At 46.8% G+C, this 23,102-nt stretch overlaps 2 protein-coding genes and 1 long non-coding RNA gene across 4 annotated transcripts in view; 1 reads left to right on the top strand and 2 right to left on the bottom strand.

Annotated features, from left to right (window-relative positions):
• Nucleotides 1–6,309, bottom strand: part of LOC116971348 (dual specificity testis-specific protein kinase 1-like) — a 108,663-nt gene extending 102,354 nt beyond the window's left edge. Inside the window, exons 1-2 of one of the 2 annotated variants that reach the window (XM_033018460.1) lie at nt 6,117–6,309; nt 4,681–5,350 (exon numbers count right to left, since the gene is read on the bottom strand). In XM_033018460.1, coding sequence (XP_032874351.1) covers nt 4,681–4,899 — 219 coding nt within the window. In that variant the 5' untranslated portion in view covers nt 4,900–5,350; nt 6,117–6,309. Of the gene's footprint in view, nt 1–4,680; nt 5,464–6,116 lie in introns of those variants that run through there. The other variant, XM_033018459.1, reaches the window with a different exon arrangement.
• Nucleotides 6,310–7,732: 1,423 nt separating this feature from the next.
• LOC116971357 lies at nt 7,733–13,480 on the bottom strand. Its single transcript, XR_004411478.1, has 3 exons — nt 13,470–13,480; nt 11,647–11,652; nt 7,733–7,765 (listed from the first exon to the last, which is right to left on the bottom strand). It is a non-coding gene; the product is annotated as an uncharacterized LOC116971357 (long non-coding RNA).
• Nucleotides 13,481–15,762: 2,282 nt separating this feature from the next.
• Nucleotides 15,763–22,897, top strand: LOC116971582 (sodium channel subunit beta-2-like). The gene is made up of 3 exons (XM_033018817.1): nt 15,763–15,854; nt 22,373–22,732; nt 22,878–22,897. Exons 1-3 carry the CDS (start codon nt 15,794–15,796, stop codon nt 22,895–22,897), a joined length of 441 nt encoding a protein of 146 aa, XP_032874708.1. The 5' UTR covers nt 15,763–15,793.
• The last annotated feature ends 205 nt before the right edge of the window (nt 22,898–23,102 follow it).

Below are 23,102 nucleotides of genomic sequence, written 5' to 3'. Positions count from 1 at the left end.
ATGAGGAGGGATTTCTTTAGCCAGAGGGTGGTGAATATTCATTACCATAGATGGTAATTCATTACCATAGATGGCTGTGGAGGCCAAGTCAATGGATTTTTTTTTACAGCAGAGATCGATAGGTTCTTGATTAGAGATAGACACAAAATGCTGGAGTAAGTCAGCGGGACAGGCAGCATCTCTGGAGAGAAGGAATGGGTGACGTTTTGGGTCGAGACCCTTCTTTCTTGAGTAGTACAGGTTTCAGGGGTTACAAGGAGAAGGCAGGAGAGGAAAAGATAGATCAGCCATGATTAAATGGCAAAGTAGACTTGATGGGCCGAATGGCCTAATTCTGCTCTGAATGGCCTAACAAGAACATTAAGATAGAGCAGGTTACAAAACATGTGCAGTGTAGATTAGTACTTGATGACCAGTATGGTGGTCTGAGAAGCCACATTTCTGTGTGAGTGAAGGTAGATACAATGGTGACGTTTTTACTGGGCTTTTAATTAGGGAGATGGATATGCAGGGAATGGAAGGATGTGGATCAGATTAGTTTATCTTTGCATAATTCTCAGCGTGGGCTGAAATGGCCTGTTCCTGCGCTGAACTGTTCTAAGTTTTATGTTCTAGGTTCTGACCCGCTGTGTTACTGCAGCACTCTGTGTTCTTGCAAGAGAATAAAACAGCCCAGCTTTTCCCAGACAATAAATTGATGGAATTAGTGGCTGCACTGGACAATTTCTGAAACATGGCACTAGAGGATAGAGTTACAATCCTACTTTTGTTAATATTAGTAATGTCTATGTGAATGGATACTATATCCAGGGGGCATTACATCCCTAGAAATTAGCTATTGAATAAATATCCATTCATGTTCTAATAGACCCGTGTGTGCTGGATTAACATAGATTTACTACATGGCATTTATCTTGTTTACATTCTATGATGGAGTCATACAGCATGGCAACAGGCCCAACTTGCCCATGCCGACCAGCATGCCCCATCTACACTAGTCCCACCTGCCTGCGTTTGGCCCATATCCCTTTAAACCATTCCTATCCACGTACCTGATCAAATGCATTTTAAACGTTGTGACAGTACCTGCCTCAATGACCTCCTCCGGCAGCTCGTTCCATACACCTGCTATCCTTTGCGTAAAATAGTTGCCCATCAGGTTCCTATTAAATCCCCCCCCCCCCCCCCCCTCACTTTAAACCAATGTCCTCTGGTTCTCGATGAACTTACTCTGCGTATTTTGACAGGTACATGGATACGATAAGCTTTGAGAGATATGTGCCAAATGTGTGCAGGTTGGACTAGTGTAGAAAGGCATGTTGGTCAGGTGTGGGCAGGTTGGGCTAGTGTTGGTCAGGTGTGGGCAAGTTGTGAAGAAAGGCCTGTTTCCATGCTGTATGACTATATGGCTCCAAGCAAGATAAACGGCATATAGTAAATCTACATTAATCCACATTAATCCACACGCGGAACTACTAGAGTTGGTATATTGGGTCGAAGTGCCTGTCCTCTGGTTCCCGATTCACCTAATCTGGGTATAAGTGTGCATTTATTCAATCTATTCCTCTCATGATCTTACACACATCTATAAGGTCACCGCTCAAACTCCTGCGCTCCAAGGAATAAAGCCCTAGCCTGTTCAGCCCTTCCCTGTAGCTTAGGTCCCTCGAGTCCTGGCAACATCTTAGTTTTCTGTGGGTACAAAATCCAATATGCTCTTTGTTTTTTAACTCCTGCCGGATGAGTTGATTGGACACAATGTGTCTCGTTAACCCCTCATTGGCCCCCAGCTCCGTGCTCTCTACCGCAGCAGACTCCGCTGCCATGGAGGGGGCTAATTAACATCATCACTTCACAATTACCATCCCTCAATTCTATTTTGCCCCCCCTCAAATCCGACATGTTCTCTCTTCTCAATTCAAGATTTGCTTCTGGCTAACTCAAGAAGTTCTGGTCACCCCATTACAGGAAAGATGTGTGAGCTTCAGAAAGGGTGCAGGACAGTTTTACCAGAATGCTGCCTGGGTTAAAGGATATTAGCTACAAGGAGCAATTGGTCTGAGGGGCAAAGTTTAAAGGAGACGCGCGGTGCAAGAGAGGGGTCAGTAGCTCGAATGAGCTGCCAGAGATGACGGTGGAGACCGATACGATACTGGTGTTTAAGAGATTTTTAGATAGGCACATGGATGCTGCTTGGATTAGAGGGATATTAACTACAAGGACAGCCAGGACAAACTTGAGATGTTTTCTCTGGAACGCAAGAGATTGAGGGGAGACGTAAGAGAAGTATATAAAATTATGAGAGGCATAGATGGGGTAGACAGTCAGAATCTTTATCCTGAGAGTGGAAATATCACAGACTACAGGGCAAAGCTTTCTGTTGAGAGGGGGAATGAATAAAGGGGTAAGTTTTTAATTATTATTATGCACAACGGTGGGTGCCTGGAACGTGTTGCCAGGGGTGGTGGTGGAGGCAGATACAATAGTGTTGCTTAGGAGTCTTTTAGATAGGCGCTTGGATATGCAGGGAATGGAGGGATATGGATCACAAGGAGGCAGAGGAGATGGGGGCGGCACAGCGGTAGAGTTGCTGCCTTACAGCGGCAGAGACCCAGGTTCAATCCTGACTGCGGGTGCTGTCTGTACGGTGTTTGTACGTTCTCCCCGTGACCACGTGGGTTTTCACCGGGTGCTCCGGTTTACTCCCACACTCCAAAGACATGCAGGTTTGTCGGTTAATCCGCTTCAGTAAAGATTGTAAATTGTCCCTGGTGTGTAGGATAGGGTTGGTGTAGGCACGGACTCGGTAGGCCGAATGACATGTTTCCGCGCTGTATCTTTAAACCAAACTAGTTTAACATGGTATAATGTTCGGAGTAGACATTGTGGGTCGAAGGGAGTGTTCCTGTGCTGTTCTGTTCTATGTTCAACTGCACCTCACTGTGCAATGCTCCCTGAAACAGCAGTCAGCGGGAGAGTCGGCATGAGAGAAATGGGCAGGGATCCTGGCACAGAACTCTTCTCTTGCTCAAAGGGCGGCACCAATCACCAGAGCAGCCAATGCTCACCAACCACCTGCGCGGTCCAGTGGCACAGCCGGTAGAGCAGCCGCCTCACAGTGCCAGGGACCCAGGTTCGATCCTGACCTCGGGTGCTGTCTGAGTGTAGTTTGCACATTCTCCCTGTGACCCTGTGGGTTTCCTCCCAAATTCCAGTGAATATAGGCCCAGTCGATCCATTCTTTCATCATGTGAACTGGTGCGACTGACATATGAACGAAGGATATTGCAGAAGAAGGTGAACACTGCCCGGTCCATCACAGGTACTGACCTCCTTACCATCGAAGGGATCTATAGGAGATGCTGCCTCAGAAGAGGCAGCCAGCATCAAAAACCCTTACCAGCCTGGCTGCAATCTCATTTCATTTGGGAAGGAGATATAGGAGCCTGTGAATCACGACCACCAGATTCAGATACAGCTTCTTGCAACAACCAAAGATAGATACAAATTGCTGGAGTACCCTCAGCAGGTCAGGCAGTATCTCTGGAGAAAACAGATAGATAATGCTTCAAGTCGGGGCCCTTATTCAGACCTTTCCAACCACCATCAGGCTCTTTAACACCGCACAACACTATAAACCAGCTATGAAGAATAGACTGTCTTTGCTTGCTCTAAGGACTTTGGGTTTTCTGCACCAGTAATGCGGTCATTAATGTATTGAACTTTTGTTTACTACATTCTTATCTGTGTGTGTTGTGTTTACTGCTATATAGAGTCATACAGAACGGATCCTGGCCCTTTGGCCCAACATTCATGCTGACCAAGATGCCCCATTTAAGCTATTGTCATTTGTTCCCGTTTGGCCCATACCCTTCTGAAGGGTCTCGACCTGAAATGTCACCCATTTCTTCTCTCCAGAGATGCTGCCCGTCCCGCTGAGTTACTCCAGCTTCTTGTCTATCTTCTAAATTGTATCTATGTACGTGTCCAAGTACTGTATGTTTTCCAGTACGTGCCTCAACTACGTCCTTGTCCCATATACCCCCCCCCCCCCCTCAGAGTGAAAACATTGCCTTTTTGCTCCTCTTACCTTCAAACTACGTCATTTGGCTTTTGATTCCTACCCTGGGTAAAATACTCCATGCATTCGTCTGATCTATTCCTCTCGTGATTTTATACACCTCTGTAAGATCATCCCTCAGCCTACAGCACTCCAAGGAATAAAGTCCCAGCCTGCCAAAGCACTCCCTTGCCGTTCAGACCCTCGTCCTGACAAAATACTCGTAAATCTTCTCTACACCCGTTGCAGCTTAACGACATCCTTCCGACAGATGCAGCTTCAGCTTCAGTAAGTAAACATTTTATCTGAAATTCCTCCCCCCCCCCCCCCATTACTACCATCAGTCTGAAGAAAGGTCCCGACCTGAAACATCACCCATTCACATTCTCCAGAGATGCTGCCTGACCCGCTGAGTTACTCCAGCACTCTGTGAAACGTCATCGATCCATGTCCTCCAGAAATGCTGCCTGACCCACTGAGTTACTCCAATACTCTGTGAAACGTCACCTATCCATGTTCTCCACAGATGCTGCCCGACCCGCTGATTTTGTGCTTTTTTGTAAAGCAGTTCCATGAGTCTACATTGAAACACTCTTTAGATTAGATGGTCAGACCCTTACCTTGAACACTTCCGAGAAGAATCCCGAGCCGATCTTCTCGCAGTAGAAGTCGTCGATCCTGGCCAGGGTGGACACAGCGCTGCACAGCGCCCGGTATGAGGAGGGTCGCATACAGTTGCAGCCGAGCATCGCGCCCGACACGGGGGCCGAGTAGGGCCCGCAGTCAGGCACCAGGACCTCGCTGGGCAAGTCCAATCTCAGGTTTGTTTCCCTCGCCATCTCTCTGCCTGCCCTCCTCCCCCTCCCAGCGGACCTACCCCAACCTGATTCACATCTTCCCCGGACTCGGGAGCGGAATGCAAGGGGAGACGGGGTGCTCCAGGAGTGTTCAGAGATGAAGCCTTCACACCTTCAACCCCGGCATTTCATCCACTTGGCCCACTCTTCGTATGATCAAACCCATGAAGAGGCGAGAAGCAATGAGCAGCTAGTGATAAACTAGGACTAGCCTGGATCACTTTGCGAGTCATTTAGATGCCCAATCACAATGAATCAATAAACCATCGGTCATTCAACAATAGTCGACGAATAGTCTTGCAATGTTGATCAATAACCTGGCTCTGCACAGCAACTAGTCGTCAATAATCCAGCATTGATAAATCAACAAATAAACTGATGAATTGGCGATCCATTAATCAATGATCGGTATAATCCAGCAACGATGATTGATCTGGCAAAGATGAATGGATAAAGCGATGATAAGCAGTCAATATTCAGCGTTCAATCGCAAACTAAAATAGCAATAGGTCTCCTGAACTTGGAGACTGGTCACTAATCACCATTGGGGTGTTGACCTGGGAGGTGGCTGAGGTCCCTTCACCCTGTGCATGGATTGTATTGATTCGGAGTGGGTAGAGTAGCAATAGAACCTCTTCTCTGCTCAAAGCCGGCAATGCTGTTAATTGATCCCGATTCCTGGTCCGATTCCAATCTATCTGCTCCTGGTTTGACCCGGTCTATCTAATCATGGACTGGTCTGGGCCTGATCCCAGTCTGTCTGATCCTGGTCTGACCCTGGTCTACCTGCTCCTGGCCTGACCCTGGTATATCTGCTCCTGGTCTGATCCCAGTCTACCTGATCCTCTTTGATCCCAGTCTACCTGATCCTGTTTGAGCCCAGTCTACCTGATCCTGAGTCCTGGTCCAGTCCCAGGATATCCGCTGATTCCTTGTCAGATCCCACCCAGTCTTTCCAATCCTGGATTGATCCCAGTTTGATCCCTGTCTATCTGCAGCTGATTCCAGATCTGATCCCAGTCTATCTGCTCCTGATCTGATCCTGGTTAGATCCCAGTCTATCTGCTCCTGATCTGATTCTGTTTGATCCCGGGTTCGCGTTCCTGATCTGATCTCAGTTTAGTTGCTCCCGATTCCTAGCCTGCTCCCGGTTTGCTCCGCCCGCTCCGGGTCTGATCCCGGTGTAAGTGCTCCTCCACCTTTGATCTCGGTTTAGCTGCTCCCGCTCCGGCTAGGCCTCCCGGGCTGCGCTCTCCGGCACCGGCTCCGCCTGCGATCCCGACGCTGGGACTGACGGAGCTGCCGCCCTGCGCACAGCGCTGGCTCCGGCTCCGGCTCCGGCTCCTTATGTGGGAGCGCCGGGAGGGCGGGGAGGCTGGAGCGGGGCGGCGCTGCCCTGCCCTGCCCTGCCCGCCTGCCGCAGACCCCGGGCGCCGCCTGCGGGCCACTGCCGAGCCCAGCAAAGCCGCCGCTCGGAGCAAAGATACTAGAGGATCTTTGGCTCGGAGTGTCCCAGAGCCCGGGACATGAAGGTCACCCTCACTCCCTTCACTCTCCCCCCCTCCCCATCACTCTCCCTCTCCCCCTCTCTCCCTCTTCTCTCCCCCTTCACCCTTTCCCCTCCTCACTCTTCCCTCCTCGCTCTCCCCTCTCTTCTTTCTCCTCTCTCCGTCACTCCCTCCCCCTCCACCTCTCACTCTTCCCTCGCCCCCTCTTACTCTCCTTCTCCCCTCTTCTCTCTCACTCTTCTCTGTGCCCCTCCCTATCAATCTTTCTTCGCCCCTCTCTTTTCCTCCCTCTCTCCCTTTTTTTCTCTCCCTCTCCCTCATCCCTCTTTCCCTCCCCCTTTCCCCTTGCAGAGATCCATCAATTTGTGTGTGTGTGTGTGTGTGTGTGTGTATGTGTGTATACATATGTTTATATATAAATATATATGAACTTTTTCCATTTATTATATTGTTTACAGTGAACCATGTTTACACACATATATATATTTATATTTATGTATTTATATATACGTATATCTTTCTCCATTCTGCTGTTTTGTTCTTGTCGTTGAAGGTCTTGCTGTATTTATCATTGCTATATGAGTACTGTTTACTCCATGCGTCTCAAGTGAACAAGCAATTTCATTGCACCCTGTGGGATATGACAATAAACTAATCTGATCTGTGACTTCTATTGCTGATCATGAGACTGCACTTTTCATGGTCAATCAATTGGAAATGTGTTATCCACAACAACTCTATCTAGGTGTAGTTTCCATGGATACGTTACCGATAGAAGCGGTCCCTAGGGACACTCGTTCAATAGGTAGTTTCCAGCGACAAGCTTTCTGGATTCAGTATCTGTTCACATATACATCACTAATAGTAACGAACAAGGGATTGAAAACTCCTCTAGTGACAGATTCCAAATTGCATTGTGTCGGCACGAATTGCACTGATTTATTATGAGGAAGAAGATTTTTTTTACTAAAAATAAATGTGTTCAATTATTTACAACAAGCAAACAACACCAACACACCCACCAGCAAATACAAACATTACCAATTATTCTTACTACTAAATATTAAATAACTATATTACAATCCGGTTCTACAATACATTCGGGAAAAAGATGGACTGTTTTATTCTTGAAGTAGTGCAAAAAAAAATTAAATTACTAAAACATAATAACCGTATGTTTTATTCTTTTGCAAAATGCAACGAGCTGCAGTAAGTCAACAGGTCAGAACATAGAAAATAAAACAGTACAGCACAGGAATAAGCCCTCCAGCCCACAATGTCTGTGTTGAACATAATGCCAAGACTTACTCCTATCTGCATGCACTTAATACATATCTCTCCTTCCCAAGGACCAATGGCACAGCCTCAGAATAAAAGGACGTACCTTGAGAAGGGAGACGAGGAGGAATTTCTTTAGCCTGAGGGTAGTGAGTTTGTGGAATTCATTGCCACAGAAGGTTGCGGAGGCCGTCAATGGATATTTTTAAGGCAGAGATACAGTAGATAAATTATTGATTAGTACAGGTGTCAGGGGTTATGTGGAGAAGGCAGCACAATGAGGTTGAGAGGCAAAGATTGACTGTCGGACCTGCCTCCACTACCATCCCTGGCAAAGCATTCCAGGTACTCACCACCCTTTGTTTAAAAAACTTGCCCCGCACATCTCCTTTAAACTTTATCACTCTCACCTTAAAGCTCTGACTCCTAATATTTGATATCTCCATCCTGGGAAAAAGTTCTGATTCTTTCATTTCTACTCCTTTCATAATTTTATATAATTTGATCTGGTCTTTCTAGAGAAAATAACCAAAGTCTGTGCAACCACTCTGTGCACTAATACCCCCTAATTCAGGCATAATTCTGGTAAACCTACTCTGCACCCTCTCCAAAGGCTTCCCATCCTTCCTGTAATGGGGTGACCAGAACTGCACTCAATACTCCAAATGTGGCCTAACCTTAGTCTAGTTTAGTTTAGTTTAGAGATACAGCGCGCAAACAGGCCCTTCGGCCCACCGAGCCGCACCGACCAGCTATCTCCACACATTTACACGATCCTACGCACACTAGGAACAATTTAGGTTTATACCGAGCCAATCAGCCTACAAACCTGTACATCTTTGGAGTGTGGGAGGAAACCTAAGATTCGGAGAAAACCCACATGGTTCATGGGGATAATGTATAAACTCCGTACAGACAAGCAGCCACAATCAGGATCGAACCCGGGTCTCTGCCGCTGTGAGCAGTAGCTCTACCGCTATGCCACCATGCTGCCCTTAAAGTAGTCCTACAAGGCTGCATCATGACTTCCTGACTCTAATACTCAATGACCTGATCAATGACAGCAAACATACCATATGCCTTCTTTAACACTGTATCCACTTGCGTTGCCATTTTCAGGGACTTGGACCCAAAGATCCCTCTGTACATCAATGCTGATAAGGGTCATGCCATTAATTATATATTCTCTCCGGCCTGAATATTGACCTTCCACCACATCCCTCAGTCTTCTATCAGTAATCCAGTTCTGAATCCATCTGACCAGGTCACTGTGAACGTACCTTAATCTTCTGATGACAATGATACTTTATTGTCACTTGTATCTATGTATCGAGGCACAGTGCAAATCTGCATACAATCCAGGCAAATCATACTATAGATAAGCACAACCATAAATAAATACAAATGTGCACCGATTGTAGTGCAATGGTCGGCTTCACCGAGACAGTAAACAAAGGGTCGCCATGTTTCTGGTGCCCACAAAGTTTCAAAGTTGTTAAGAGCGCAGTCTTATCTCGGCCTTAAAGGCCCGTTGTCCTGGAGACACCGATCCTCTCCCCTGTCCACCGCCATCTTGAAAACGGCCCTCTGACCAGCGTCCGCTATCGTCGCCTCCCCCCTCCCCCCCTCCTTCCCGGTTCCTGGTCTTTGGAATTGAGCAGGAGACGAGCCTCGGATGACTCCAGTTGAGTTCCTGGTTCTGCGGCTGGTGAGCTTCTGCTGGGAGCTTCTGCTGGGAGCTTCTGCTGTCCCGCACGGCTGATCGGGAGCTAATGGCCTGCCATGGGGGAGTTTATCAATTGCCTTATCAATATCCATGCCAGGAAGCACATGTGGAGAACTCTGGTCCAGAACATGTCAATGACCTGTTTTATAGTCTCCCCTGGCATTAAGGCCAGGGATGAAGGTTAACTGTTGGAGACTGAGATTGGAGAGTGATTAGAAATCTTATCTGTAATCATTAGTGTAGCAACTGGTCGAGCTGCTGCCTCCAGCACCAGAGACCAAGGTTAGTTACTGACCTCGACAGCTGTCTGTAGGAGTTTGCATGTTCTCCCTGTGACCGCATGGGTTTCCTCCCACACCCCAAAGATGTGCAGGTTTGTAGGTTAATTGGGCCCTCTGCAAATTGACTCTCATGTGTAGCAAGTGGATTCAGAAGTGAGATAACATGGTCAATGTGAATTCAATAGACTATAGACAATGGGTGCAGGAGTAGGTCATACGGCCCTTCAAGCCAGTACCACCATTCAATGTGAACATGGCTGATCATCCTGCCTTCTCCCCATATCCCCTGACTCCGCTATCAGCACGAGCCCTATCTTGCTCTCTCTTGAAAGTTTCCTGAGAAGAGGTTACTAGGGAAATTGACGAGGGTAAAGCAGTGGATGTTGTCTATATGGACTTTAGTAAGGCCTTTGACAAGGTTCCTCATGGTTAAGAAGGTTCAACTGTTGGGTATAAATGCAGGAATAGCAAGATGGATTCAACAGTGGCTGAATGGGAGAAGCCAGAGGGTAATGGTGGATGGCTGTTTGTCGGGTTGGAGGCAGGTGACTAGTGGGGTGCCTCAGGGATCTGTGTTGGGTCCTTTGTTGTTTGTCATATACATCAATGATCTGGATGAAGGTGTAGTAAATTGGATTAGTAAATATGCAGATGATACCAAGATAGGGGGTGTTGTGGATAATGAAGAGGATTTCCAAAGTCTACAGAGTGATTTAGGCCACTTGGAAAAATGGGCTGAAAGATGGCAGATGGAGTTTAATGCTGATAAATGTGAGGTGCTACACCTTGGCAGGACAAATCAAAATAGGACGTACATGGTAAATGGTAGGGAATTGAAGAATACAGTTGAATAGAGGGATCTGGGAATAACCGTGCATAGTTCCTTGAAGGTGGAATCTCATATAGATAGGGTGGTAAAGAAAGCTTTTGGTATGCTAGCCTTTATAAATCAGAGCATTGAGTATAGAAGCTGGGGTGTAATGTTAAAATTGTACAAGGCATTGGTGAGACCAAATCTGGAGTATGGCGTACAATTTTGGTCGCCCAATTATAGGAAGGATGTCAACAAAATAGAGGGAGTACAGAGGAGATTTACTAGAATGTTGCCTGGGTTTCAACAACTAAGTTACAGAGATAGGTTGAATAAGTTAGGACTTTATTCTCTGGAGCGCAGAAGGTTAAGGGGGGACTTGATAGAGGTCTTTAAAATGATGAGAGGGATAGACAGAGTTGATGTGGACAAGCTTTTCCCTTTGAGAATAGGGAAGATTCAAACAAGAGGACATAGAAACATAGAAACATAGAAATTAGGTGCAGGAGTAGGCCATTCGGTCCTTCGAGCCTGCACCGCCATTCAATATGATCATGGCTGATCATCCAACTCAGTATCCCGTACCTGCCTTCTCTCCATACCCTCTGATCCCCTTAGCCACAAGGGCCACATCTAACTCCCTCTTAAATATAGCCAATGAACTGGCCTTGACTACCCTCTGTGGCAGGGAATTCCAGAGATTCACCACTCTCTGTGTGAAAAAAGTTCTTCTCATCTCGGTTTTAAAGGATTTCCCCCTTATCCTTAAGCTGTGACCCCTTGTCCTGGACTTCCCCAACATCGGGAGCAATCTTCCTGCATCTAGCCTGTCCAACCCCTTAAGAATTTTGTAAGTTTCTATAAGATCCCCTCTCAATCTCCTAAATTCTAGAGAGTATAAACCAAGTCTATCCAGTCTTTCTTCATAAGACAGTCCTGACATCCCAGGAATCAGTCTGGTGAACCTTCTCTGCACTCCCTCTATGGCAATAATGTCCTTCCTCAGATTTGGAGACCAAAACTGTACGCAATACTCCAGGTGTGGTCTCACCAAGACCCTGTACAACTGCAGTAGAACCTCCCTGCTCCTATACTCAAATCCTTTTGCTATGAAAGCTAACATACCATTCGCTTTCTTCACTGCCTGCTGCACCTGCATGCCCACTTTCAATGACTGGTGTACCATGACACCCAGGTCTCGCTGCATCTCCCCTTTTCCTAGTCGGCCACCATTTAGATAATAGTCTGCTTTCCTGTTTTTGCCACCAAAATGGATAACCTCACATTTATCCACATTATACTGCATCTGCCAAACATTTGCCCACTCACCCAGCCTATCCAAGTCACCTTGCAGTCTCCTAGCATCCTCCTCACAGCTAACACTGCCCCCCAGCTTAGTGTCATCCGCAAACTTGGAGATATTGCCTTCAATTCCCTCATCCAGATCATTAATATATATTGTAAATAGCTGGGTTCCCAGCACTGAGCCTTGCGGTACCTCACTAGTCACTGCCTGCCATTGTGAAAAGGACCCGTTTACTCCTACTCTTTGCTTCCTGTTTGCCAGCCAGTTCTCTATCCACATCAATACTGAACCCCCAATGCCGTGTGCTTTAAGTTTGTAAACTAATCTCTTATGTGGGACCTTGTCGAAAGCCTTCTGGAAGTCCAGATACACCACATCCACTGGTTCTCCCCTATCCACGCTACTAGTTACATCCTCGAAAAATTCTATAAGATTCTATAATTCTATAAGACATGACTTCAGAATTAAGGGACAGAGGTTTAGGGGTAACATGAGGGGAAACATCTTTACTCAGAGAGTGGTAGCGGTGTGGAATGAGCTTCCAGTGGAAGTGGTGGAGGCAGGTTCGTTGGTATCATTTAAAAATAAATTGGATAGTTATATGGATGAGAAGGGAATGGAGGGTTATGGTATGAGTGCAGGCAGGTGAGACTAAGGGAAAAAAGTTGTTTGGCACGGACTTGTAGGGCCGAGATGGCCTGTTTCCGTGCTGTAATTGTTATATGGTTAACCGGCCTCCACTGCCCTCTGAGGCAGAGAATTCCACAGGCTTACAACTTTCTGCGTGAAAAAGTGTTTCCTCATCTCCGTTCTAAATGATTCGATGGGCCGAAGGGCCTGTTTCCAGGCTGGATCTTTCAAGCCGTTAATGAAAAACAATGAGATGTAGTTAAAGCTGATTTGAAACACAAGCGACTTCCGTTGCTGAAATCTGGAGCAAAATACAATCTGCTGGAGGAACTCAGCAGGTCAGGCAGGCAGCATCTGTGGATGGGAAGGAGTTGATGTTGTATCAGGACTAAGAGAAAGATGGATATCAGGAGGAGAGGGAGAGGGGTGAGAGAGAGGTCAGTAATCATTGGTGGACTGAGGGGGTGAAGGCTCTAACGAAAGGTTTTGCCGTGAAATGTCGACAGATCAATTCTCCTCCTCAGACGCTGCCTGACCGGCTGAGTTGCTCCAGCAGTTTGTTTTCTGAAATCAGATTTGAGCCCCGCATTCCCTGAGGGGTTCCTCTTCGAGGATAACAATGGAAAGATCATGGGTTTGTTGTCATAGGGTTGTAGGCTCTTCGGCCCATCAGCCACTTGTTTACACTAATCCTAACATAACCCATATTATTAGTCATAGAGTCATACAGCACAGAAACAGGCTCTTCAACCCAACCTATCCATGCCAACCAAAATGTCCCGTCTAAGCTAGTCCTATTTGTCCACGCCCGACCCTTATCCCTCTACGCCTGTCCTACCCATGCACCTGTCATTTAACTGATCTTATTGTACCTGTACAACTACCTCCTTTAGATTAGTTTCGAGATACAGCTCAAAAACAGGCTCTTCGGCCCATCGAGTCCGTGCCGACCAGCAATCCCACACACACATGAGACTATTTATAATTAGACCAAGCCAATTAACCTACGAACCTGTACGTCCTTGGAGTGTTGGAGGAAATCGGAGATCCCGGGGAAAATCCACGCAGGTCACGGGGAGAACGTACAAACTCCGCACAGTTCTAACGTTGCACTACCGTGCTGCCCTTTGGTCATAGAGTGGTAGAGCACGGAACAGGCCCTTCAGCCCAATCTGTCCATGCCAACCAAAATGCCCCATGCAATGGACAAGCAGCCTCCCTCAAGAACATGGATAGGTGACGTTTTGGGTCGGGACACTTCTTCAGACTGATTGTAGATGGGAGAAGAAAGCTGTAAGAGAGGCAGGGCAGGACAAAGCTTGAGAGGTGATAGGTTGATACAGGGGGAGGGGGGAGGGCGGTTAGAGGCAGATGGTTAGACAAAGACCAGAGATGTAAAGACAGAAGGTGTGACATAAAAGGACTGAAGAGTTGCAAATTGTGAGGCTGGAGGATGGAAGGTGTCTGACCCGCTGAGTTCCTCCAGCACTGGTGTCTTTTTTGGAGCAATTAACTGCTGGCCTTTTTGGCAATGGACAGATCTGATGAAATTAAATAAAGTAGACATTGGAATAAAAAGTAAGTGATCATTTGTGAAATCCTGTCCAATTTGGGTGGCACAATGGCACAGTGGTACAGTTGCTGCCTTACAGCACCAAAGATCTGGGATCGATCCTGACTAAGGGTGTTTGTCTGTACAGAGTTTGTACGTTCACCCTGTCCCTTCCTTCTTTGTTGTTTGTTTGTATGTGTTAAATGTATGTTTTTAATGTTCTTTAGCTTGTTTTCTGTGGGGGGGGGGACATTTTTCTAATCTCTTACCTGGACGGAGATGCGATTTCCCCCTAACATCGAGGAGTTGGCGGCCTTTGCTGGAGACCGACTTCAAGAACTCCACCACGGGTGCCTGCGGACTTTAACATCGTGGAGCTCACGGTCTCTGGTTAGAGACCCACTTTGGGAACACCAAGCTGCAGAAGCTTCGACCTCCCCAAGTGTGGATGGTTCGACTACCTCGACTGCAGGAGAATAAAAGAGGAAAAAGGTCGGACTCTATTGCCTTCCTTCACAGTGAGGAACGTGGGGAATCCTCTGTGGTGGATGTTTATGTTGACTTTTATGTAGTTGTGTGTCTTGTTGCTTTTTTTTCGTGTGGCTGTATACTTTAATTGGTACATGTGACAATAAACTGACCTTGAAACCTTGAAACCGTGACCACGTGGGGTTTCTCCAGGTGCTCCGGTTTCCTCCCAGATTCTAAAGACATGTGGGTTTGTAGGTTCATTGGTTTCTGTAAATTGTCCATAGTATGTAAGATAGAACTATTGTGTGGGTGATTGCTGGCCGACGTGGGATCGGTGGGATCACACTGTATCTCTAAACTAAACAAATTGAAGTACTAACGTCCTTTTGAGAAGCAAATCCGACACTGTTATTGTTTCATCATATAACAGTAGGCCCACACCACCTCAGCTGTGTCTGATCTTCCCTCTGCAGTTCCCCAGCGAATCACTTAACTTAGATGGTCAATAGGTTCTGAGTTTACAAATGATCTTCTGACTGGAAAGGGATTTCACAACTATAGTGCATAATGCAACAGGAAGATTTGGAAACACATCAGGTCAGACATTCTGTGTGAAATGTGGAACTATACAGTGTTTTATTTTGGACTTTAGACTTTAGAGATACAGTGCAGAAACAGGCCCTTAGGCCCACCGAGTCCACGCCAAACAGCATTCACCCCGTACACTAACACCATCCAACACACACTGGGGACAAATTACGATTTACAGAAGCCAATTAACCTACAAACCTCGCACTGCTTTGGAGGAAACCGTAGCACCTGGAGAAAACATGCGCGGCCACTCTCAATGTAAAAATGCTTAGTTTGGTTTAGTTTGGAGATACAGAGTGGAAACGCTGATCTTCGGCCCACCGAGTCCGTATGGACTAGTGAACCTTATATACTAGCACTATCCTACACACTAGGGACAATTTACAAATGGACCAAAGCCAATAGGTAAACCACCCTACCAACCTGTATGCCTTTGGATTGTGGGGGAAACCGAAGAAACCCCACGCGTTCATGGGGAGAGCATACAAACTCCGTACAGACAGCACCTGTGGTCAGGATTGAACCCGGGTCTCTGGTGCTGTAAGGCAGCAACTCAACTGCTGCGCCACCGTGCCGCCCCCATCTCTTAATTGTCACTGAATTCACTGTTCGTTGGGAGTGTTCCAGGAAGTGAAGAAACGCTGACTTAAGCATCTGGTTTTGTATTGTGTAGAGGCTGAAAGTCCCAGTGCGGAGAGCTGGACACCAGGAGATAGCCAGCGATGATGATTCTCTCCACTTGGCTGCCTACAGTTCTGCTGTTGGTCTCAGTACATGGAAACAGTAGGTGTCTTTTTTATTACGATCGCCTTATTGGTACAGTGTAGGTTTATTACTGTTGCCTGTACTGAGTTACAGTGAAGAACCGTGTTTGTGTGCTTTCCAGTCAATCCATGGGATATACTAATATCGGGATAGACACAAAGTGCTGGAGTAACTCGGCAGGCCAGGCTGCATTTCTGGTGAAGGTGGACACAAAATGCTGGAGTAACAACAGATCAGGCAGCATTTCTGGAGAAAAGGCATAGGTGACGTTTTGAGTCGAGACCCGTCTTCAGACTGAGGAGACTTAGACCTATCTTTAGACTGAAGAACATGGATAGGTGATGTTTTGTGTCAGGGCCTGTCTTCAGAAACGTCACACAGTTTAGATGAGTTTAGTTTATTGCCAGGTGTACCAAGGTACAGAGTAAAGCTTATTTTGTTGTGTGCCATCCACTCAGCAGAAAGACTGTACATGAATATAATCCAACCGTCCACAGTGTACAGATCCAGGATAGAGGGAATAACGTTTAGTGCAAGATAAAGTCCAATAAAGTCCGATTTAAGATATTCCAAGGGGCTTCAATGTGACTTGGATCACATCCAAGTGACATTGGTAGCTCAGGATCGCCCTCCAGTTGTTGATGGGAATGGTTCAGTTGCGTGAAAACAGCTGGGAAGAAACTATTCCTGAATCTGGAGGTGTGCGTTTTCACACTTCTGTACCTATTGCCTGATGCGAGAGGGGAGAAGAGGGAGTATTCTCTACAGATGCTGCCTGACCCACTGAGTGACTCCAGCATTTTGAATCTATCTTTGGTATAAACCACCATCAGTCGTTCCTTTTTATTACATCCTTTTTATCCTTTTTATAACTAATATTGTTTTTTTTTGTTACTTTATTGATCTTTCGATTATCATGCTATCTAATGTGCCTATAGACCAGTTATGCTGTTGTAAATAAGAATGTCATTGTCTTGTTTCAGCACATATGATAATTAAATACTGTTGATTCTTGACTTGCAATCACGCCATACGCATGCACAAAAGAGAAAAATTCCCTATTGGCTACGGTAGAGATGCTGCCTTACAGCGCCAGAGGCCCGGATTTGATCTGACTAGGGGTGCTGTCTGTACGGAGTTTGTACGTTCTCCCTCTGTGGGTTTACACTGGGTGTTACGGTTCTCTCCCACACTCCAAGGATGTACAGATTTGTAGGTTAATTGGCTTTGGTAAATATTAAAATTGGGAATTGGAAGAGGGGATGAGGTCACGATCTCCACCGTGATTGTCCTCCACACTCAGCTGCTTTATCCTGGTTGAGGTGTTTCCCGCTCTGGGTTCCCGACCAGCTCGAACCGAGTTGCACCGTTCTCCGCCGCCCAGGATCCACCAGCTTGGGGTCTGAACGTGACGATGTGTCGGTAGGGATCCTTCCACATCCATGTGACCGCGAGCAGGACATGGTTGAGTGGAGGCGGTGGGAACACACAGGGTAACGTGGCCAAACCCCCCTTAGTCCCAGTCACCATTGAAACATTCCCTCTGGGAGCTGAATGAAGATCAGACACTGGTCAAGAGAAGCAGGACGAGGGAGCTGGAGATACTGTAAGCAGGAAATAAGAACTGGATGCTGGACTCATGCTGAATGAGCTTTAGATGTGTCATAAGTTCATAAGTGATATGAGCTGAATTAGACCATTCGGCCCACCAAGTCTACCATTCAAACATGGCCGATCTATCTTACCCTCTCAACCCAATTCCCCTGCCTTCTCCCCGCAACCCCTGACACCCGTGCTAATCAAGAATCTGGCAAATCTCTGTCTCAAAAATATCCATTGACTTGGCCTCCACACCCTTCGACGGATATGAATTCCACAGATTCACCACCCTCTGACTAAAGAAATTCCTCCTCATCTCCATTCTAAAGGTACATCCTTTTATGCTGATGCTGTGGCCTCTTGTCCTTGAATCTCCCACTAGGGGAAACATCCTCTCCACATGCACTCTATCCAGGCCTTTCACTATTCAGTAAGTTTCTGTGAAGTACCCTCTCATCCTTCTACACTCCAGCCAGTACAGGCCCAGTGCCGTCAAATGCTCATCATATGTTAACCCACCCATTCCTGGGATCATTCTCGTAAACCTCCACTGGACACATACACGCACATACATACAACATACACACACACATACACGCATATACACACATACACATGCACACACTCGCACAAACACACACGTGCTAACACATATGTACAAACACGTGCACACACACACACACACACACACACACACACACACACACACACACACACACACACACACACACACACACACACACACACACACGCACGCACACACACACCCATGCCTGCACAATATACGGTTGCAGATGCACACATACATTCACAGATATATGCACACAGAAATGAGACACACACACAGTCACTGACATACACACAAAGTAGACACATACACAGTGTCACGTACACACTGTCGCATATACACACGCACGCACGCAAATGAGATGCGCACACATACAGGAATATAGACAGACACACATACATACACCAGAATGTAACACACACACACACACATACATAAAGTCACTCGCATGCACAAGACATACAAATGGACACACATACACGCACTCACACATTCATATAAAAACATACACAATGACCCAATGACACACACACAAACCAAGAGACATTGACACATACGTGCATGAACGCACGCTACAGAATCACACACACATAGATATACAACCCACATACACACACCCAGACACAAATAGACACACACGCATGGAGATAGGCATGCACGTACTCACACACACATGCACTCGCATAGACACACATGCAGACTCAAATGCAGCACCAGACACACACAAATACACATTTTCTTACCTGCACTTTCTCTGTAGGTGTAGTGCCACATTCTGCACTGTGATAATTTTCTCTTCTGCACTTCCTGATATACTCAACTTATCAACATTTCAACATAAGGCTGGCACAGTGGCGGCAGTAACAGTACCAGAGACCCGGGTCCATCCCGGTTTTCCTTGTGTGCTCCAGTTTCCTCCCACATTGCAAAGACATGCAAGTTTGTAGATTAATTGGCTTCTATAAATTCCGCCTAATGCGTAGGATGAGAAACTGGGATCGCATAGAACTGGTGATCGCTGGTTGGCTGGGATTCGGTGGGCCAAAGGGCCTGTATCTAGAAGACATTTGGACAGGTACATGGATACGAAAGGTTCAGAGGAATATGGGCCAAAGATGGGCACAAGTGTAGAGGAGGCATCTAGGTCATCATGTGAAAGTTGGGCCGAAGTGCCCGTTTCCGCACTGTATGACTATGATATGATTTCAACATAACAGGTGTCAGAGGTTGAGGGGAGAAGGCAGGAGAATGGGGTAGGAAGGGAGAGATAGCTCAGCCATGATTGAATGGCGGAGCAGACCTAATGGGCTGAATGGCCTAATTCTACCCCTATTCCTTATGACCTAATGACTGTCATCCCTCTCCTCTCCTGGCCACATTCGGCCTTCATTCCCAGTGTGCGCCTCCCACAGCCGACCTTGAGGGCATGGAAGACAAGACCCCACATCTTCTTTGCAGCCTCCTTCATTACTGTGTGTTTGAGTTATTGAACCAGGCTGCGACACAACCCGTCTTTATGTTCTCCACCGTATAACCTGTACAGGTTGGGTGGAGTGTTCAGCGACCTGTCGAGACTCCTCAAACTTGTGAGGAAGCAGGGGTGTTGATAAGCATGTTCTTTGTGACTTCAAAATAGAAAATCTGGTAGATTTAGTGATATTGGGGGATGAAGGCATAGCGCAGGGGATGGTGTGACCAGCCACGGCCACAGTGTAAGCAGACAAGCCTCGAGCAGCCAAATGGCTTACTCCTGTTCCTCTTTCTCTTGTTCTAATGCAAACAATGTGGAAATTTGCTGCAAGAAAGAACCGTTAAGTTTCAGTACAAAAGCAGGAAGTACTACCGATGTAGTCATTAATGTACTGGAAAAATAAACAGAGAACAGGACAACACATGATCTGGTCCTTCAGCCCGCCATGTCTGTGCCGAATGTGATGCCAAGTTTAACAAATATCTGCTGACTCACAGCATCAGGGATCCTGACCTCGGGTGCTGTCTGTGTGGAGTTTGCACATTCACACTGTGACTGCGTGGGTTTTCTCCTGGTGCTCCGGTTTCCTCCCACATTCCAAGGATGTATGTGTTTGTAGGTTGATTGGCTCTCTGTAAATTACCCCTAGTGTATAAAGAGTGGATGAGAAAGTGGGATAACATAGAACTAGGGTGGCAGAGTGGCTCAATGGTATAGTAGCTGCCTTACAACACCAGAGACCCAGCTTCGATCTCGACTACGGTTGTCTGTATGGAGTTTGCAGGTTTTCCCCGTGACCGTGTGGGTTTCCTCCAGGTGTTCCAGTTTCTTCTCACATCCCAAAGACGTGCAAGTCTGTAGATGATTTAGTTTCCGTAAATGGTCCCTGATGTGTAGGATAGAGCGAGTGTACAGGGATCGCTGGTCGGCGCGGACTCGGTGGGCCGAAGAACCTGTTTCCACACTGTATCTCTAATCTAAATTAACCTAAAGTTAAATTGGTGATGGATGGTCGGCACAGACTCAGCGGGCTGAAGGGCTTGTTTTCTAGCTGTTTCTTCAAACTAAAACTGCACACGTAAAAGGGAGCTGAGGGGCAAGTATTTCACACAGAGGGTGGTATGTGTGTGTTGAACGAGCTCTCAGAAGGAGTGGTACAATTATAATGTTTATAAAACATTGTTACAGGTTCGTGGATTGGAAAGGTTGAGAGGGATATGGGTCAGGCAAAGGCAAATGGGACGAGCGAGGTCAGCATGGACGAGTCAGGCCGATGGGCCTGTTTCCACGCTGTATAACTCTATGACTGTGTCATTGCACACGAGGTCCCAGGCAGTGAGGCAGCAACTGTACCACTTGCGCCACCATGTGGCAGCTTAGATAGTAGCATGCTCAGGAATGAGTGATGGACTGAGATCTTAGAGAGGGTTCAGGAGGCTACATATGAAGATAGACACAAAAAGCTGGAGTTACTCCAACATTTTGTGCCTGTCGTTCCTTTCTCTCCACGGTTACGGCTTGGTCTGCTGAGGTCTTCCAGCCGTATAGAAAGATAGGAAGATAGAAAATTGGTGCAGGGGCGGGCCACTCGGCCCTTCGAGCCAACACCACCATTCAATATGATCATGGCTGATCATCCACAATCAGTACCCCGTTCCTGGTATCAAGGTACAGTGAAAAACCTTTGTTTATGTGCTATCCAACCCTCATTTCTTGTTTCATTGACAACGGCGCATGTGAGGCTCACTGTCCCAAGTTCATGAGTTCATAAGTTCTTGGAGCAGAGTTTGGCTGTTTGATCCATCAAGTCTACTCCACCATTCAATCATGGCTGATCTATCATTCCCTCGCAACACCATTCTCCTGCCTTCTCCCCATAACCCATGACATCCTTACGAACCTGTCTGTGGAATTCTCTGCCTAAGAGGGCGGTGGAGGCCGGTTCTCTGGATGCTTTCAAGAGAGAGCTAGGCAGGGCTCTTAAAAATAGCGGAGTCAGGGGATATGGGGAGAAGGCAGGAACGGGGTACTGTTTGGGGATGATCAGCCATGATCACATTGAATGGCGGTGCTGGCTCGAAGGGCCGAAAGGCCTACTCCTGCACCTATTGTCTATTGTCTATTGAATCAAGAATCTATCAATCTCCACCTTAAAATTATAAATGTACGGCCTCCACAGCCGTCTGTGACAATGACGTCACCACCCTGCGACTAAAGAAATTCCTCCTCATCTCCTTTCTGAAGGAACATCCTTTTAATCTCCTAATTTCTTCCTGAAGGTTTATTTCAAACCTCAGATCAATGTCTTCCAGGCCTTTACTTACCCCCCCCCCCCCACCCCCCGCCCTCCACACAATTTCTTTCCACGTGAAAATCCACAATTTGAAATGTTGATTCCAAAATGTATTTGTTTATTGCCCTTTTTGAACCACAGTGGCTTCACAAAGATATTTGTGTTTTGGGGAAATATGACAAAGTGCTGGAGGGAGTGAACGGGTCAGGCAGCAGCTGAGAAGGGAACAGGACGGACAACATTTAGAACGGCTTGACCTGAAATGTCCTCTGTCTTTTTCCCTTTGGCTGGCACAGTGGCGCAACGCTAGAGTTGCTGACACATAACGCCAAAGATTCAGGCTCAAAAGGGTAAAAAATGTGAAAACGCACACCTCCAGGTTCAGGGACAGTTTCTTCCCGACTGTTATCAGGCAACTGAACCATCCTACTAGAATTAGAGAGCAGTCCTGAACCACCATCTACCTCATTAAGAGACTTTTGGACTGTCTATGAGTAAAGTTTGATCATAGTCTAGGATCAAACTTTACTTGACTTTTATCTTGCACTAAATATTATTCACGATATTACCGACGCGATATTGATTACCGACCCTTTCTATTCCAGCAGCCACTGCCGATGAAGTGTTTGCCGTGGAAGGAGGCTCGGCTGTGTTGCCATGTACGTTCACCCTCCCAGCCACTGATCACATCCTCAAACTCAAGCTGCGCTGGTTCAAAGGTGACCTGCGGGGTATGAATGCCATTATTACGTGTCTGTTCACTGCTCCCTTCCACTCCTCGTGCGATGAAGTGAGGCATGAGGCAAGAGGAGATCGGTTTAAGTTCATCGGGAACCTCAGCCGGGGAGATGCCTCGATAATGGTGGAGCGACTGGGACAGGAGGATAATGGTCTATATCAGTGCAATGTGAACAACATCGATGGACGTCCTCTATTACAAAAGGTCATTCACCTGACTATGAGAGGTGAGGAAGGCTCTAATTGTACCAATAACAGTGGAGCAGTGGTAGAGCCACTGCGTCTCAGTGGCAGAGACCCGGGATCAATCTCCCAATCCACCTTGTTGCAGCCTTTGCAATTTTTTTACCTGCACTTTCTCTGTCGCTGCAGCACATTCTACTGCGTTCTGATACTTTTCTTTGTTGCGCCAGCTTGTATACTCAACCTCTCAACATTTCAACATAATAGTGGTAGAGTTGCTGCTCCACAGCGCCAGTGAGCCGGGTTCGATCCTGACTATGGATGCTGTCTGTACAGAGTTTGCACGTTATCCCTGTGACCCTGTGGGTTTTCTCTGGGTGCTCCAGTTACCTCTCACATTTGAAAGACACATGT

This window comes from Amblyraja radiata, chromosome 3, assembly GCF_010909765.2.
Source record: "Amblyraja radiata isolate CabotCenter1 chromosome 3, sAmbRad1.1.pri, whole genome shotgun sequence".
Taxonomy (NCBI): Eukaryota; Metazoa; Chordata; class Chondrichthyes; order Rajiformes; family Rajidae; genus Amblyraja; species Amblyraja radiata.
The sequence above is the reverse complement of the archived record's forward strand: the minus strand, read 5'-3'. Positions and strand labels throughout refer to the sequence as shown.